The sequence below is a fragment of the Perognathus longimembris genome, chromosome 28 (genome assembly GCF_023159225.1).
Source record: "Perognathus longimembris pacificus isolate PPM17 chromosome 28, ASM2315922v1, whole genome shotgun sequence".
In the NCBI taxonomy this organism is placed as follows: domain Eukaryota; kingdom Metazoa; phylum Chordata; class Mammalia; order Rodentia; family Heteromyidae; genus Perognathus; species Perognathus longimembris.
Genome location: NC_063188.1, coordinates 109247616 through 109263011, shown reverse-complemented (window position 1 = coordinate 109263011; position 15396 = coordinate 109247616). Strand labels below are relative to the sequence as shown.

Genomic DNA, 15396 nt, shown 5'->3' with positions numbered 1-15396 from the left:
TTCAGTCAGAGGTTTATAAGGATAAAGAGCAGGTGCCTGGCACAAACACTGCAAATCAAAAAGGACTAGTGGGGTGATAAAGGTCATGATCACCCCAAACATTGGCTTTTCTGGCTTGGATTTTCCTTTTCTAGAAGCTCCAGTGACGAGCTGTGTTTAGAAAGGCAAATCCACCAGCTCTGCCTTAGTTATGGCTGGCAGAGTGGTCCAGAGGCAGCCAGTGGTGGGTGGGCTTGTGGATTAAGCTTTTTTCAGAGAATATCTCTGATCTCTCATCACTGCCATGCCCTGTCACTCTCCTTTCTTCTCTATGAATGTGAGGAGGAAGTGAAGAATACCTTTCGATGTTGTGATGATGAACTGAGCTCAGATTTACTGAGTGTTTAGACAAGAGCAGGCATGGAGGAGACGATCCCTGTCAGGCTCCCTAGAAGCCGTGACTGAGATGGAGTTCTCCTGGGAGCAGATGATTGGGAACATGTTTGCAAGAGTGCAGGAGGGAGGCAGGACTAGGCAAGGTAGAAACTGGTAAAGCTATAGTTTGGAGAACTCTAGCTTCGGTCCAATTCCCCCAGGCAGTTTTGAGTGTGAAGGGTACTCACTAGAGTTTGTTTCACCAAGACAAAGTGACCTTGTTACACTGCACAGTCAGCCTCTCTGGCTTAAGTGGGGTGGGCTGGGTGTGTAACCTCTCAAGCCTCTCTTGTCAGTGACTGGTCATCCTCAGTACCCTTTAGAGTGAAGAGCTGGTCTCAGCCAGGGTGAATGCGGCTGACCACTGCAGCGTCTGCTACACAAACCACCAAAGCTTGACGGCAGCAGTTCCATGTACCAAGAGGCAAGAGCTCAGAGCCCAGGAATCTGAAGACCAAAGCCTTAGTTTTCCCATTCAAGTTATCTTCTCTTCAGTCTCATAAAATCTCCCCTGAGTCCTCAACCTGATGCTGGCACCTTCACTTCATTTGTGCACAATTCACCATTGTACTGTAACTGCCTGTTTCTTTGTTTAGTCCCCTAGGTAGGACTGTTGGAGCAGAGACTCTATTCTGTGCCTCTCAGCATTGTAACACCCAGAACAACGTCCACAGCCTATATTTGGGGCCTGCAGAGCGAGTCCATTGTCCCAGTGAAGGCCAAACACTTGCTTCTTTTATCTCCTGATAGGATTGGACATCACAAAGTACACTTGTTCTTCTGTGTCCGGAAGGGGTGCGGGAAGAGGGGAGATGTGTTTCAGGACACTGTGCCCCCCAACCAAAATCCTTATGTTCTCAAGACCCTTTTATAAAATGGCATGGGATTTGCATAAACCTATGCAATTCTTTGCATATCTTAAATTGTCTCTAGAGTATTTAGAATACTTAGTATAATGTTAATGATATATAAGTAGTCGTTGGACTGTATTGTTTAGGAAACAATGGCAAGAAATCTGTACATGTTCAGCCAGCCTGGAGTGAAAAAGCCAAATGAGAGCATGAGGCTCTGAGTTCAAGTGTCAGTACAGGTACACACACACACACACACACACACACACACACACACACACAATCCGCTCATGTCCAGTATGGACAAAACCATTGCCCCTTAACTACATAGCACATATCAGGATCAATGTCAGTTTTTTGTTGTTTATGGTGCTGGATTTGAATTCAGGGCTTTGAACTTGCTTGGATCCCTGTCTACCACTTGATTTGTGCCTCCAGCCTGGCTTTTGCTGCTTATTTTTGGAGATGGAGTCTTGAGGACTTTTCTTCCCTGGTTCATTTTGAACAGAGATCCTCTGGATCACAGCCTACTGAGTAGTTAGTATTATGGGTCCATCACTGCTGCTTCCTAACAATGCAACATTTTCTATTTTGGGTTGGTCAAATTAGAGAATACAGAACCCAAGGTATGGAGGGCCCACTGGGTTTGCATTTATAACCCTCCTCCCTTTTCTCTTGACCCCTAATAATTGTTCATGGTTAAATAAAATTCCCAAGTGATGGAATTTCTAGCATAGGACAGATGTTCAGGGTGTAGGAGGAGCAGATAGACTAATTGAGGAGCAAGGAAGTTTTATTATTGTAGTGGGAGGTGAGGAACAAAGACTTTCCTTGGGGAGGAACCTGCCAGTCTCTGTAACTTCACATTCTTCTTTTTCGAAATAATTCTTCTTACGAAACAGTAGCGTTTTACAAAAAAAAAAAAAAAAAAAAAGGAAAAAAAGCATGATAAATACTTGAGAAAACATCCTGCCCAAGGAAGGCATCTGGAGCCATTTTGCTTGAGTCTCTTCCCCTGTGTATCGGATTTGGATCACTGTTGGACTTCCTTAGCAAATGTTTTTGTATCACTGGAACAGTGTTTAAAAACCTCCCTGACACTTTGCTGAATTTCCTGGCGTAAGGTCTCACGGCCCTGGGACTGGAGCTCTGAATGGCCGGGGAACTTGAAGCGCGCCACTGCTCCAGCCCAACAGAAGTCACCATGTCACCTTCAAGTTGCAGATGACCCGGCTTCCCCAGCAGTGGCCTTCTGGAATCTCTGCTCAGATCCCACAGGCTGGATGAAGAACTCGGGGTGGTGGTGGTGGTGCTGGTGCTGGTGGTGGTGGTGGTGTGTCTGGGGACAAGAGTGCGGACCCCCTGGTGAGCCCTCTGCTGGCAGGGACGCCAGGTGACCACCTGCCCGGCCGGCTTCCAGGTGTGGCCCTCCTCCCTGCGGGCCCCACCCCGGGGGACCGTGCGGGTTCGCCTCCAGCTCCTCAGCTGGCGGGCCCTCCCCGCGGGGGCTCGGCCGAAGGCCCAGCCTCCACCCCTAGACACGCAGAGGGGAGGACCCTAGATGTCCAGAGCTGGCGAGCAGGTGAAGTGAGGTGACTGCCTTCTCCCGCGAGAATTGTTCGGACTTTAAAAGTCAGCCTCGAGCCGGTGGCGCCAGTAACCCCGGTGGAGCGTCGTCCTCCTGGCCTTTCTGCCTTTCTGCGGTGGCCGGGAGGTGGACTGACGTGGCGGCGCCCATCCTGGCCCCCTTGCGGTTTCCCGAGGCCGGAGGAGGTAGAGGAGCAGGAGGCAAGAAGGAGGAGTTCGCTCGCGGAGCCGGAGCACCGAGGCAGAGGAGGAGCCGCCGACGGGCGTGAGGGGGTGGGGCAGAGTAGCAGAGAATGGAGGAGGAGCTCCCGTGGGAGCTTGGGGGCGGAGCGGCGAGCCTGGAGGATCCGCTGAGAGAAAAGGCGGGGAAGAGGGAGGCGGAGTTAGGGGCGGGGAGAGCCGGAGAAAGCAGAGGCTTCGGGTGGAGGCGGAGCCTTGGTGAGAGATTGAACGAGTGGCAGCGAGTAGGGGCGGAGCAAGTGTCGAGAGGGAGGGGCCTCAGGCCGCCCCGCCCTCCAGACCCGGCTACGCGGAGGAGCGAAGATGGCCGGACGGGCCTCAGGAGTGAAGTGGTCGCCGGTAGCGGCGGCCGCAGCTCCGGCTGTAAGGCTGTGACCTGGTGCGCGGCAGCCACCCGGGCCAGCCAGACCTTGCAGGCGGCGCAGACAGAGGCGCACAGGATCCGGAGGGCGCCGGTGCGAGGGCGCCCAGCAGAGGATGCGCCGGGTGCGGCGGGCGGCTCCCCGCGGCCGCCCCCGCGCCCTAGACACCCGGCCTTAGTGCTGGCTGAGGAGGCGGCGCGCGCGGGGCGGCCGGGCGGCGGCGGCGGGGCCCGCGCCGTCATGCCGTGGCTGAGTGGCGGCAGGCGGCGACGGCGGGGACAGACCCGGGAGGCCCAGCGGGAGCCACCGCCGCCCGCGCAGCCCCAGCGAGAAGCGCCGGTGGCGTCCCCCGCTGTAGTCCCCGCACCCTCGGTGCCCTCCGTGTCGCCCCCGTCGCGGACCAGAGAGAGTTCCGAGCTGCCGCTGCCAGCCGGGTGGGAAGAGGCGCGCGACTATGATGGACGCGTCTTCTACATTGACCACAACACGCGCCAGACGTCGTGGATCGACCCTCGAGATCGGTAAGGGGGCCCGCGGAGGCTGCGGGAACTGGCGCGGGTGCTACCGTAGGGGATGCGCTGGCGATGCGCCCAGTTCAGCTCGGGGCCACCGGGAACCCAGAGGTGCCCCTGTCCCGAAGCCTTGGGGCCAGGATGAGCCCTCCTGCCGGGGTGCTTTCATTCCCGGCGCTGGGACTTGTCTGGAGCCCAGCAGTCCGGGCGACGGTCGTGGCGTCTCCAGCCTCCGGAGTGTGGGCGAAGTTCGTGTGCAGTTGGGCTTGGGAAGGCGATCCGGGCCCCGCTACCCCTGCACCACTTCCAGGGCTCAGGCTGAGGATGGGCGCTTTGGCTCTCCGGGCCTCAGGTCCCCAGAGCGCGCAGCACTGGCTGGCCTCCTCCCGGTCTCCGGTCGCGGGGCGGCCACTCTGATTCGGTTTCCTCACGTCACCCGCTGTCCAGGGCCTGGGAGTTGGGCCCCTGGAATTTCCTCTCCCGAGGCTTGACGGATGAACCTCTTTTCCTTTTTCTGCGGTGGCCTCGCCCATGCCCACTCCTGGCCTTTATGGCTCCCCGTCCCGGCTCTAGGCGGGCCAGGATTCCCGGCCCCCGCCGAGGCAAGATGCGCTGTCACCTTGGATCACAAACGTGCGCCCCAGCTTCGGGGTGTGGGTTCGTTCCTTAGCTGGCGGGCTGAGCCTGGTTTCCATCCAAAGCCTAGTGCCAGACTGGCACTAAAGGGATTCCCAACCCTGGAGTTGGGAGAGACTGTTCCCAAACTCTCTTGATTACTCTAGCGCCTTAAAAATCAAGTGAGGTAAAAATCTGTTTGAAATAGCCTGTGTACTGTGGCCAGAATGGGATATGATTAGTCCCATATGCTTTGGGAGTAAGTGAAAAACAAGGGTTGTATTTTAAGTTTCCTTTTAGTGCAAGATATGCATGGGGCAGAGTTGTCTTATTACTCATGTAAATAAATCAGATCCAGTAAAAACAGAGTCTTGTAAAAGCACTACCAGATTTCATTTAATTAATTTCATGTAATAACATTTTTCTTTTCTTTTTCTTTGTGTCTGATTGTCTGCCGGATCCAATGGTTTAGCTACTTTTTGGAGAGATGTATTTTTTGTCAAATTAAGAATTCTGTGGAAATCAAGTATTTCCATTGGCTATTTGATATCTTGTCCTTTTCAGAGCAACTTCTCTCCACCCTGGTCTTAATGCCAAAAAGGAAATAGTGCAGGCTTCCTAGTAATTTCAAGACTTGAAAAGGCCCTGTGTGGTGACATTGTGCCTGCTTCCTCCCACCTACACAGGAAAGGCAGGCTGCATGGCACTGGAGTTTGAAAATACACTTTTGAGGAGGGAAACTAACTTGTTTGAAGATTTCTATGGGTTTAAATAGGGGAAAAACAAGACCAAACAAAGGAATCATGGTTCCCCAGCATTCTTGGAACCGTTGCGGATCTCTGGACTCTGAAACTTATATAAATCCTAGAACAATTTTATGGGCTACAAAAGATGCTTATTTTGAAAATCAGGTGACATCACATAACTTTAACCAAATGCGAGAGCCACTTCTGGTTGCTCAAACCTGAATGGTTCTGGAATTGGTAGAAAGAACTTCTTGGAATGTGGGTGTTCCTTTGTACTGTATGTGGAAAGCCCCCCAAATGGAAAATGAACCAACTAAAACAGTGTTTGAGCCTGGTGTGGTGGCACAGGCCTGTAATCCCTTGGGAGGCTGAGGCAGGACTATCTCAATTTCATTGCCAGCTTGAGCTACATAGTAAGATCCTGTCTCCAAAAACAAAGGATTTTGCTTAGAAAAAGGGTATGGCTATTGCTATGAGGGTAATATAAAACAGTTGTGGGCATAATAAAATGGGAATTCCTTGTGAAAGATATAATTTTTTTTGTTTCAATGGTATATATAATCTGCGACATCCGTGCACAGACCCTACAGAAATCAGCTTATAGGTTTTTGGTTTCCATGTATTCCATACATTGCCTAGGTTCTTTTTGTTTTCCCCAGAAATCTGTTTGTTACTGATTAACATTTTTCACTCTTCAGACATTACTTAGCTTGCAGGTTTTGTCCCCCTCCACCCCCCGAAAGTCCTGTTTCTAATGTTAAGTGTTGATTGAGTGAACAAAAGTAGATATTTTACATTTTTTGTAAAGTAAAAACATGTGTGTAGTTTTATGAGACATTGTTTTTATAGTGAGTGAAAATTCAGCTGGGTACAGCTTGAACTTCAGCTCCCATAATACCTTGCCCAAAATATGTATGGAATGTTCAGCAAGCCACAAACATTTCAGTGGAGTCGGCTGAAGGGTGTAATAGTCATTCTTCCTCTTTCAAAACACAACTTTGCTGACTTTTATAGGTGACTGAGAACCCTTTAAAGTAGTAATTAACTTTTATTATATGGACAGGACTGTATGGCAGAGTGCAGTGTTTGCTCCGTGTGTATCTGACAGTTAAAGCCCGTTTTGAATCTTGTTTGATTCATAGCACAGGAAAATGGTGTTGGAGAAAGGTGAACTTTCACCATACAGCTAGCTTCCGAATAGCCAACAAGAAAGAGGCAAAGAATGTGTTTAAAGAAAATAAAATTATGGAGGGAATAAATAAATACAGTAGGTTAGGTAAAATTGTTGATTTTAAACATTATTTCATATGTAATTTAGTAAAAATGAGAATTGTATGAAATATGCTGCTGTAAGCTAAATAACCAAGAGCCAAGGGATATAAACAAAATCTCTTCTAGAATGTTATAGTAATTCTGTTCAGTGTTATGTTTAACAATATTTGATATTGCCAGCTCTGGAGCTCTTTTTTTTTTTTTTGTGAGATGAAGTCTCATAGCCTAGGCTGGCTTGGATCTTAAGATCTTCCATCTCCCAAGTATTGGGATTCTAGACACACAGAACTATGTTTCTCTTTATTGGAACTCTAATTTTTAAAGTTATGTTAAGAACATGAAGCTTAGGGAAATATCTTTACAGATTTGTTTAGTACAGATGTGTCGCAAAATCTCAGTGTTCTGTAAATGCAACTTTTTAGTTTAGTTTAGTTAAGAGCTTCCTTTAGGTTTAAATTCATTTTAATAAGCTAATACTATGAATATACTTTCCATATTTATATTACCATGAATTAAAAAAAAACTCTTTTGCAAGGTCAATTTGCCATTTCTGTGATGTCTGAGAATTTCCTTGCATAAGTCGTGTGTGTGTGTGTGTGTGTGTGTGTGTGTGTGTGTGGTGGTATGCATATATTCCACAAATATTAACTCAGTTCAATGGCCACCTCATAAAAAAGTATTCATTGGATAGAAAATATGGGAAGGAAATAAATTAAAACAATTCAGTGCCTATAACAGTTGTATATATACATGCTTCCTGCAGGGTTCTTTGAATTCTTCTGTGGATGGATTCAGTCTTTGAAACTGGATGTTTTGTTTCCTGTAGCTCAGTTGGAGTTGTATGATATTGGCATTCCAGCTCAAGGCATTTGAAGAACACTGTGAAAAATCACATTTGAGATCAAAGCAGTGTGTAAATAATCATAATGATGGTGGACCACCAAGATTATATTATGGCATGAGCTTTTGAGGACCTATTTGTTCACTAAATGCCACTTGACCCTTCACTATATGGAAGAATTCTGTGGTATATGCAAGTCTTCTGAACACGTTTTTGTTTTTAAGTAGGAAAAAGAACGCACATAATTTATTACATGCCGAAGAGATAGGAGTATTTGACTCTAGTCTTTTGCTTTAAGGAGAAAACAGTCTGGGGGCTCTGGAATTTGCCAGGTTGGAGCTTCATTTTAACAGAAGCAGGATAACATTGCTACTTTCTTGGAACCTATGTCCAGCATTATTTAATAAGAGTTTGACTATATTTACTCCACAGAGTCTGTTTCTGGATTATATGAACTGTTGTACTTGAGTGTTCTCAAAAAAATTAATGAGTTCTCCATTTCTCATTATTTTTTCTTTTTCCCCCCTGAGACAGGACCTCACTATGTAGTCCAGGCTGGCCTTGAACTTGCCATCCTCCTGTGTTAATATCCTGAGCACTAGAATTATGGGCATGAGTTACCACACTTGGATCATGTTTTAAGATCATAGCTAACGGTTGTATCAGGGAGTGTCTGGCTTTTAAGGCTATCAGAATCTTCTCTCCCTTCCATTTAGATCGTCAACTATTGCTTCTAAGTTAAAAATCATTCCTTTCCTTTCCTTTTCTTTTTTTCTCCAAGAAAAGTGAATGGAAAAGTCATTGATTTCCAAAAATAGTATCCGGATGTTTGGAAATCTCCAAGTATCGTTCTCTTTCCCTTGCTTTTGAGTTGGTAAGTGGAAATAATGTGTATCATGGTCTCTGGTAGGTTCGACTTCAAGAGCCTGTGGGTTACATGAAGTGATCAAGGTCATGTGGGAAGCCTGAGGTAGGCATTTTGACTTCTAGCCCACATCTTTTTTTTGCTAATGTCTACCTTTCCAATAAATTCAATAAAATTAATCTGATGTAATAAAAACAAAGTTAAATTCTGCTGAGCTCAGTTGGCCTCACTTAAATTTAATAAATCAAACAAATATTTATGAGGATTCTTAGCCTTCTGTGTGCCAGGTTGGTATTTGGAGACCAGTTTTTTTTTTTCCTTTTAGGAGATGGAAGACACGTAAAATGAAGGCAGAAATGCTCACAAGGTATCTTCGTATTAACTCAGTTTCTCAGATGGTAATCACATCTAAGAAAAGGAGAAACAGTTCTTTTGAGCCTGGGGTGACATTTTCCCTTGTTTGTCCGTCTCAGGGTGCTGGATTGTGGTGCTTTTCTAATGATGAGCAAGATAAGGTGGGACATGAGAAAAATGCTGGAGATGAGGAAGTGCTGAAGGTGTGTTCAGAATAAGTGAGAGAATCAGGTGATTTGACTGACACACTGGTTTCATGTGAGAGAAGACTCAAGCCAGACCATACATTGCTTAGACTCATAGCTTTGGGGCCAAAAGAGCCACAGATATTTTGCTCAAATTCCTTTTTTTACACTCCAGAGCATAGCTAAGTGGCGCATTCTGTTGTTTGTTAGAAGGGCAGGAACTTGAGCTGGGGTCTATTCCTCTTTCTAGTATGCCACTAAACTGCCCAATGCTACCCATTTTTAAGCATCCTGCCTCTGTTTGTTTGTTCATTTATTTAACAACTCTTTTGTGCAGTTTCCAGGGTCTGTGACTGAAGCAGCAAGTAACACTGGTCAGGTCCTTGTCTCTGAGACTTAGACCACACTGGTATTTTTTTTTCTGAGTCCGCATCATGCTGTCCCTGCCAGTGTGTTTCTCCTTCCTGGGATCCCTTGACTCTGAGCTCTCTGTTTTTTTTCTTTTTCTTTTAAGTACTGGTGATGAAACTCAGGGTCTAATGCATGCAAGATAAGTGTTTTTTCACTGATTTGTACCCCAAGCTCCTGGCTCTGAATATGGTAGACATATGTTGAGTGCTTATCATGGGCCAGCAGTTTAGGCATTTACATGGATGCTTTTTATCAGAAGCTCTCATGCTCTACCTGTACCTTGGCTAAGTAACTATGTGCCTGTTGTACTGATCTATGGTGGTTATTTTGACCTTACATTCATTGTCCTTTGATATTTAGTCCACCAGGTGGTATGATGGCCCCTAAAAGCTGTCACTGTCTGAATCCCTGAAACCTGTTAATAAGTTACCTTTCATGGCAGAAGAGACTTTGCTGAAGTGATTAAGTTAACGATCACAAGATAGAGAGGTGATCCTGGATTATCTGGTAGGCCCAGTGTTATCTCAAGGGTCTTACTGGAGGGAAGCTAGAGGCTGAGAGTCAGAGGTGGAGAAATGACAATAGAATCAAAGGTTGGAGTCACAAGGCTGTGAGCCAAGGAATGCAGGTAGCCTCCTGCTCTGGAAAAGGCAAGGCAATGGATTCTTCCCATTCTTTTTTTTGTGGGGGGGGTCAAGGGGCTTGAACTCTGGGCCTGGGCGCTGTCCCTCAGCTCTTCAGCTCAAGGCTAGTGCTCTACCACTTGAGCTATAGCGCCACTTCCTGGATTCTTCCCTTGAGCCTGTAGATGATACACAGCCCCACTGACACATTGACTTTTTAGCCTGGTGAATATGATGGTTGACTTCTGATTGCCAGAACTGTAAGCTAATAACCTGATGTTGTTTGAAGCCCTTTGGTTTGTGGCAGTCTTGTTACAGCATCAGTAGGACTAATGACCACACTTTCAGGCATTGTGTCCCAACCATCTATCTGATCAGCTCGGTATCTTTGGTAACAGCCTCAACAAGCTGACATTTATCACATGCCTAGGCAGGCACAGCGCTAAACATTTTGTACCCATTCTGTCTTCCTAGATTCTCATAGTCCTGTTAAGATGGGTTCTTATTTCTCATGGGCCAAGTGTTGGGACTCACAAGAGATAGAGTGTACCGCATTGTATGTGGTGATCTGGTAATGTATGTGGTGGTAGGCGGGATAGATTTCTGAGGGCAGAGGCAGGTTGGTGATGGGTCTGAAATAGAAAAATCAAAGCTAGAAAAGTTAGAGTTTGATTGTATCAGAGAACTTGCAAGGAAATCTAGAAGTTCAGATGTATTTAGGCAATGCTTAAAGGCCAGTTAAATCAAGAGGGGCTCAAAAAAACTTTGCTACCACCTTAGGGAATGTTGAGATACACAAAGGCCAACCCAAAGGCCTTCATTTTAATCACACTTAAAAGCCTTTATTGTTTGGTGTTTGTGTGCTGAATGACTTGGTTATCATAGTGAAATATATTGAATCATTCAAGTTACTATACTGCTGATAGATAATGTCCTAAAAGACATATATACCATGAAAGTGTTACTTTAGATGAGGCTTTCTCAGACTTGGCAGTATCAGTATTTGAGATGGGATCATTTTTCCTTTTTTGGGTTGTCCTTTGTAAGATAGATATTTAGCAGTATTCTTGACATCTACTCACTAGATCTAGATGCCAATAGCAAACATCCCCCCAAACCCAAATTGTGATAAATAAGAAAAATGTCTCTAGATATGGCCAAATAGGGTCTGGGGACAATACCCACAGGTTATAACATTTTGCCTTTAGCACTAAACAGACTGACAGTTCCTGAGGTAAGACCATAGTGGTCTGATATCTGTATTTCCATGAAGAACACAAATATAATGATATGAAAATCCTGAACTAGTACATGAAACTTTGGAAACATATTGTTATGTATATTGCTCAATTCTGAGAATACATTGAATTGATAAGTATTTATGGACTGCCAAGTGCATACATATATGCAGTTAAAGAGGAGAAAATGAATCTGTTCATGCTTCATTATATTGCAGCAGCCTAGAGAGCTGACTGGCCTTTTAAATGTGTGTGTGTGTGTGTGTGTGTGTGTGTGTATGTACATGTACCCCTGACTTTCTTTGTTCAGGTCTAGAAATGTGGAGCAAACACATCTTGAAAGGCTGCTTAGAGAGTTGTGAGATGGCTAGCATTTTTGCATCTGAAAAGTCCTCTTTATTTCCTTAAAACAGAAAGGGGCTTGAGGGAGACAGTAGGAAGGAGGCTTAGATGAGGAGCCAGACCTTCCTGTACCAACCCTCAGGCAACCAGCTCTGGGGTATTGGTGACCGGACCATTGATGCAGATAGGAGATGTTCCAAGGAGCTTCTAAGCATCAGCCTTATTGCCAGCGGGAAAGAGCCTCAACCTACATGGGGGGGGGGTGCCTTCAGGCTACCTGGAGCTTGGTCAGGAAACCCAGTGACTATATCTCTGCCTTTAGAACTCCATGACCCTTGGTAGGGGAGGTCTCGGAGTGTGGAGTTGGCTGAATTTGCTCAGGAAATTATTTCCATCTTAAACATTTCTGATCTGATTCATACAGTATAAGAAGTGCCATTTTAAAGTATATAATTTAGTGGGTTTTGGTATATTCATAAGGTTGGGCAATGATCACCACTATCTAATTCTCATCATTCCCCCAAACAATTCCATGCTCATTAGCATTTACTTCCCATCTCCCCCAAACCCTGCCAACCACTAATCTATTTTCCATGTCTATCAATTTGCCTTCTCTAAACTTTCAGAGACCTCCCTGGGTAATTCTTGGTAACTCCCTGTGACCCTATAATCATTTCCAAATAGAAAAGTTTTTAAAAAGGAATCAAGGAACTAAGCAGAGATCTAGTTACATATAGTTTTTTTCAAATTAAATAATCTTTAACTTATTTTATTCTGCTTTGTCTACACAGTACCTTACATATAGTCTTTAACAAGTGTCTCTTGAATGTAATTATGCATATAGACCTAGGTTTTATTGCTTTATAATGATCATTTTGTATTTCTGTATTTTGCTGAGTTAGTCTCATGTGTTCTAGAATTCTCAAGACCAATCCCTTCTTTCACACTCTCAGTACTCCCATTTTGTTGAGGTGGCCTTTCTTCATCTTGACTCAGGGGATAGAACCATCTCTGCAGCTCCGAGTGAAATTCTGATTGCTGTAAGCTGGTTAGTCCTGGGCATTTGGTAACATTTGGGGGCATTTTTGGTTGTTCTAACAAAGGATAGGTTCAACTGACAACTAGTAGGTAGAAACCAAGAATAATGGTAAGTGTCCTATCATGCCTACAACAGACCTCACTACCACAAATAAACTTACCCAGCCCCCCAGATCAATAGTGCTTGAGATTGAGTAAAGCCAAATCATACAACATCCAAGTCTGCAATTGCTTGAGGAAGAAGCATGTGACCCAGACCTTCCACTAATCTATGAGGAGAGGATTGAGGGCAGGCATGCTTCTTGTCCCTATAAACCGACAGGGAAGGAATTTCTACCAATTCATATTCTGGCTCCATAAAAGCCAAGAGCTGCTATGGAGGCAGAAGGGTCTTGGCTAAGAAACGTACATCTTGTGTAGATAAATAAAGTTTCTGGATCTGTCTGCCCTTAATGTTTTTTTAATGTAAAAAGTGAAATAAAGGCTGAGAATGAGGCTTAGTGGTAGAGTGCTTGCCTAGCATTCACGAAGCTCTCCGTTCGATTCCTCAGCACTATATAAACAGAAAAAGCCAGAAGTGGAGCTGTGGCTCAAGTGGTAGAGTGCTAGCCTTGAGCAAAAAGAAGCCAGGGACGGTGCTCAGGCCCCGAGTTCAAGCCCCAGGACTGGCAAAAAAAATAATAAAAAATTAAAAAGTGAAATAAAGTCATCTTGTGCTTGGTGGTTGATTGGAGACAAGAGTCTTACAGACTTTCCTGTCAAGGCTGGCTTTGAACCATGATCCTAAGATCTCAGCCTCCTGAGTAGATAGGTATGAGCCACCAGGGCTCATCATAGTTGTTTTCTTTGTGGGTTCTTTTTAAAAATGTTTTCAGTAGGAGACAGTTCTGGGTACAGGATAAATGAAATTAAATGTTATTTTGTTTGTTTTACCACAGCTCTTAGGATGTTTTAGAGTTACAGAAACTGTAAAAATTGGGCAGCTTCCCCATTGTTAATGTGCTGTATCACCATAGTATATTTGTCAGAACTAAGAAGCCAAGCCTGCTACATATTACTATTAACATACTGTTACTATTCTCGACATTCTGGGTTTTTTTTAACCCAGTTTTTTTTCACTAAGGTTCATTTTCCATACCATTAGTTTTTAGTACTAAATTACTGCTATATGTATGGTTCATCATAGTATTTTTGATGATGTCATAGTCATTTATGTGGGTAGTTCACATGATGGATAACTTTGCTCTGAGGCTTCACAGTAGAATTCAGTGATCTGAAAAATCTAGGCATCCTGGAGGTTGGGAAATCTGGCAGAAGATTGTGAATCTGTGTTCAGAGAAAGGTATCAGTGTATGATAGCTTGTATATGCTTTTAAGAGGATTACAGACCTCTGCATGCCCCACAGTGATTCCTGGAATAATGGAGATTTGGTTTGTCTCTGCCAGAGATGTGTGCCACGTACTCTGGAAGGAATGCTGAGTAAACACATTCTCCTGTATTTACCATCTCTAGCCTAGGTATGTCATAAGAGATTCATCTGACAGTGATTCACAGAAACCCATGAATGCTTTCTCCAACTCTTTCCTGTCCCCTTCCCCAGCCCAGATTTAAAGTAGATACTACATACAAAAGTCTAGAGTACTGGATAGGTTTCAATGAAAAGGGAAGCTCTGGGTGAATCAAAACCCAAGGATAATTAGTGAAAGCAGCTGATACAAAGAAAGCCTATGGTAGGATCTACTTTCCATGAGGTGTCCAGAAAAGATATGTCTACAGAGATGGAAAGTGGATTGGTAATACCTGGGACTGGGAGTGGTGGTGACTGCTAATGGGCATGAGAGGTTTTATTGGAATGGTGGAAATGTTATAAAACTGAATTGTGTAATACCCAGCTCAATAAATTTGCTAAAAATATCAAATTGTACACATGAAACAGGAGAGTTTTTTCATTCCTTCCTTTCCTTTGTCTTTTCCTTTCCTTTCTTTCTCTTTCTTTTCTTCTTTCCTTCCTCTCTCTCCTCCCATCTCTCCCTCCCTCCCCCTCTTTCCCCCCTCTTTCCTTCCTTCCATTCCTTCCTTCCCCTTCCCCTTCCCCTTCCCCTTCCTTCCTTCCTTCCTTCCTTCCTTCCTTCCTTCCTTCCTTCCTTCCTTCCTTCCTTCCTTCCTTCCTTCCTTCCTTCTCTCCCTCCCTCCCTCCTTCTCTCCCTCCCTTCCCATCCTGGAACTTGAACTCAGGGTCTGGATGCTGTCCCTGAGCTTTTTACTCAACATTAGAACTCTTTTGAGCAACAGCCTCACTTCTGGCTTTTTGGGGGTGGTTAATTGGAGATAAAAGCATCACAGAGGGCTGGGAATATGGCCTAGTGGCAAGAGTGCTTGCCTTGTATACATGAAGCCCTGGGTTTGATTCCCCAGCACCACATATATAGAAAATGACCAGAAGTGGCGCTGTGGCTCTAGTGGCAGAATGCTAGCCTTGAGCAAAACGAAGCCAGGGACAGTGCTCAGGCCCTGAGTCCAAGGCTCAGGACTGGCAAAAACAAACAAACAAACAAAAAACCAAAAAAACAATATGCTGTAATAAGAGCTATGTGAACATAGTCTCAAAATCTTTAAAAAAAAGTATCACAGACTTTCCTGCTTGGGCTGGCTTTGAACCATGATCCTCAGATTTCAGCCTCTTGAGTAGGCAGGATTAAGAGTGTGAGCTACTGGCATCTGGCTGAAACAGGATAGATTTATCATATGCTGACTAGGAACAGTTTTTGAACAGTTTTTTTAAGAGAACTCATTTTTAAATTCAGATGACTACTTTGACTTTGTAATAGGAGAGAGATCAGACTATGTAGACCAGGCTTGGCAGCCTCAATCCATACAAAAAGTTTTTTTTTTTTTTTTT

General features: G+C 44.8%; 1 protein-coding gene across 3 annotated transcripts in view; it reads left to right on the top strand.

The window, feature by feature from the left end:
• The first annotated feature begins 3356 nt into the window (after window positions 1-3356).
• Window positions 3357-15396, top strand: part of Wwc3 (WWC family member 3) — a 108705-nt gene continuing 96665 nt past the window's right edge. For 2 of the 3 annotated variants that reach the window (XM_048335511.1, XM_048335510.1), the window contains exon 1: window positions 3357-3975. In XM_048335511.1, coding sequence (XP_048191468.1) covers window positions 3695-3975 — 281 coding nt within the window. In that variant the 5' untranslated portion in view covers window positions 3357-3694. The remainder of the gene's footprint in view (window positions 3976-15396) is intronic. The other variant, XM_048335509.1, reaches the window with a different exon arrangement.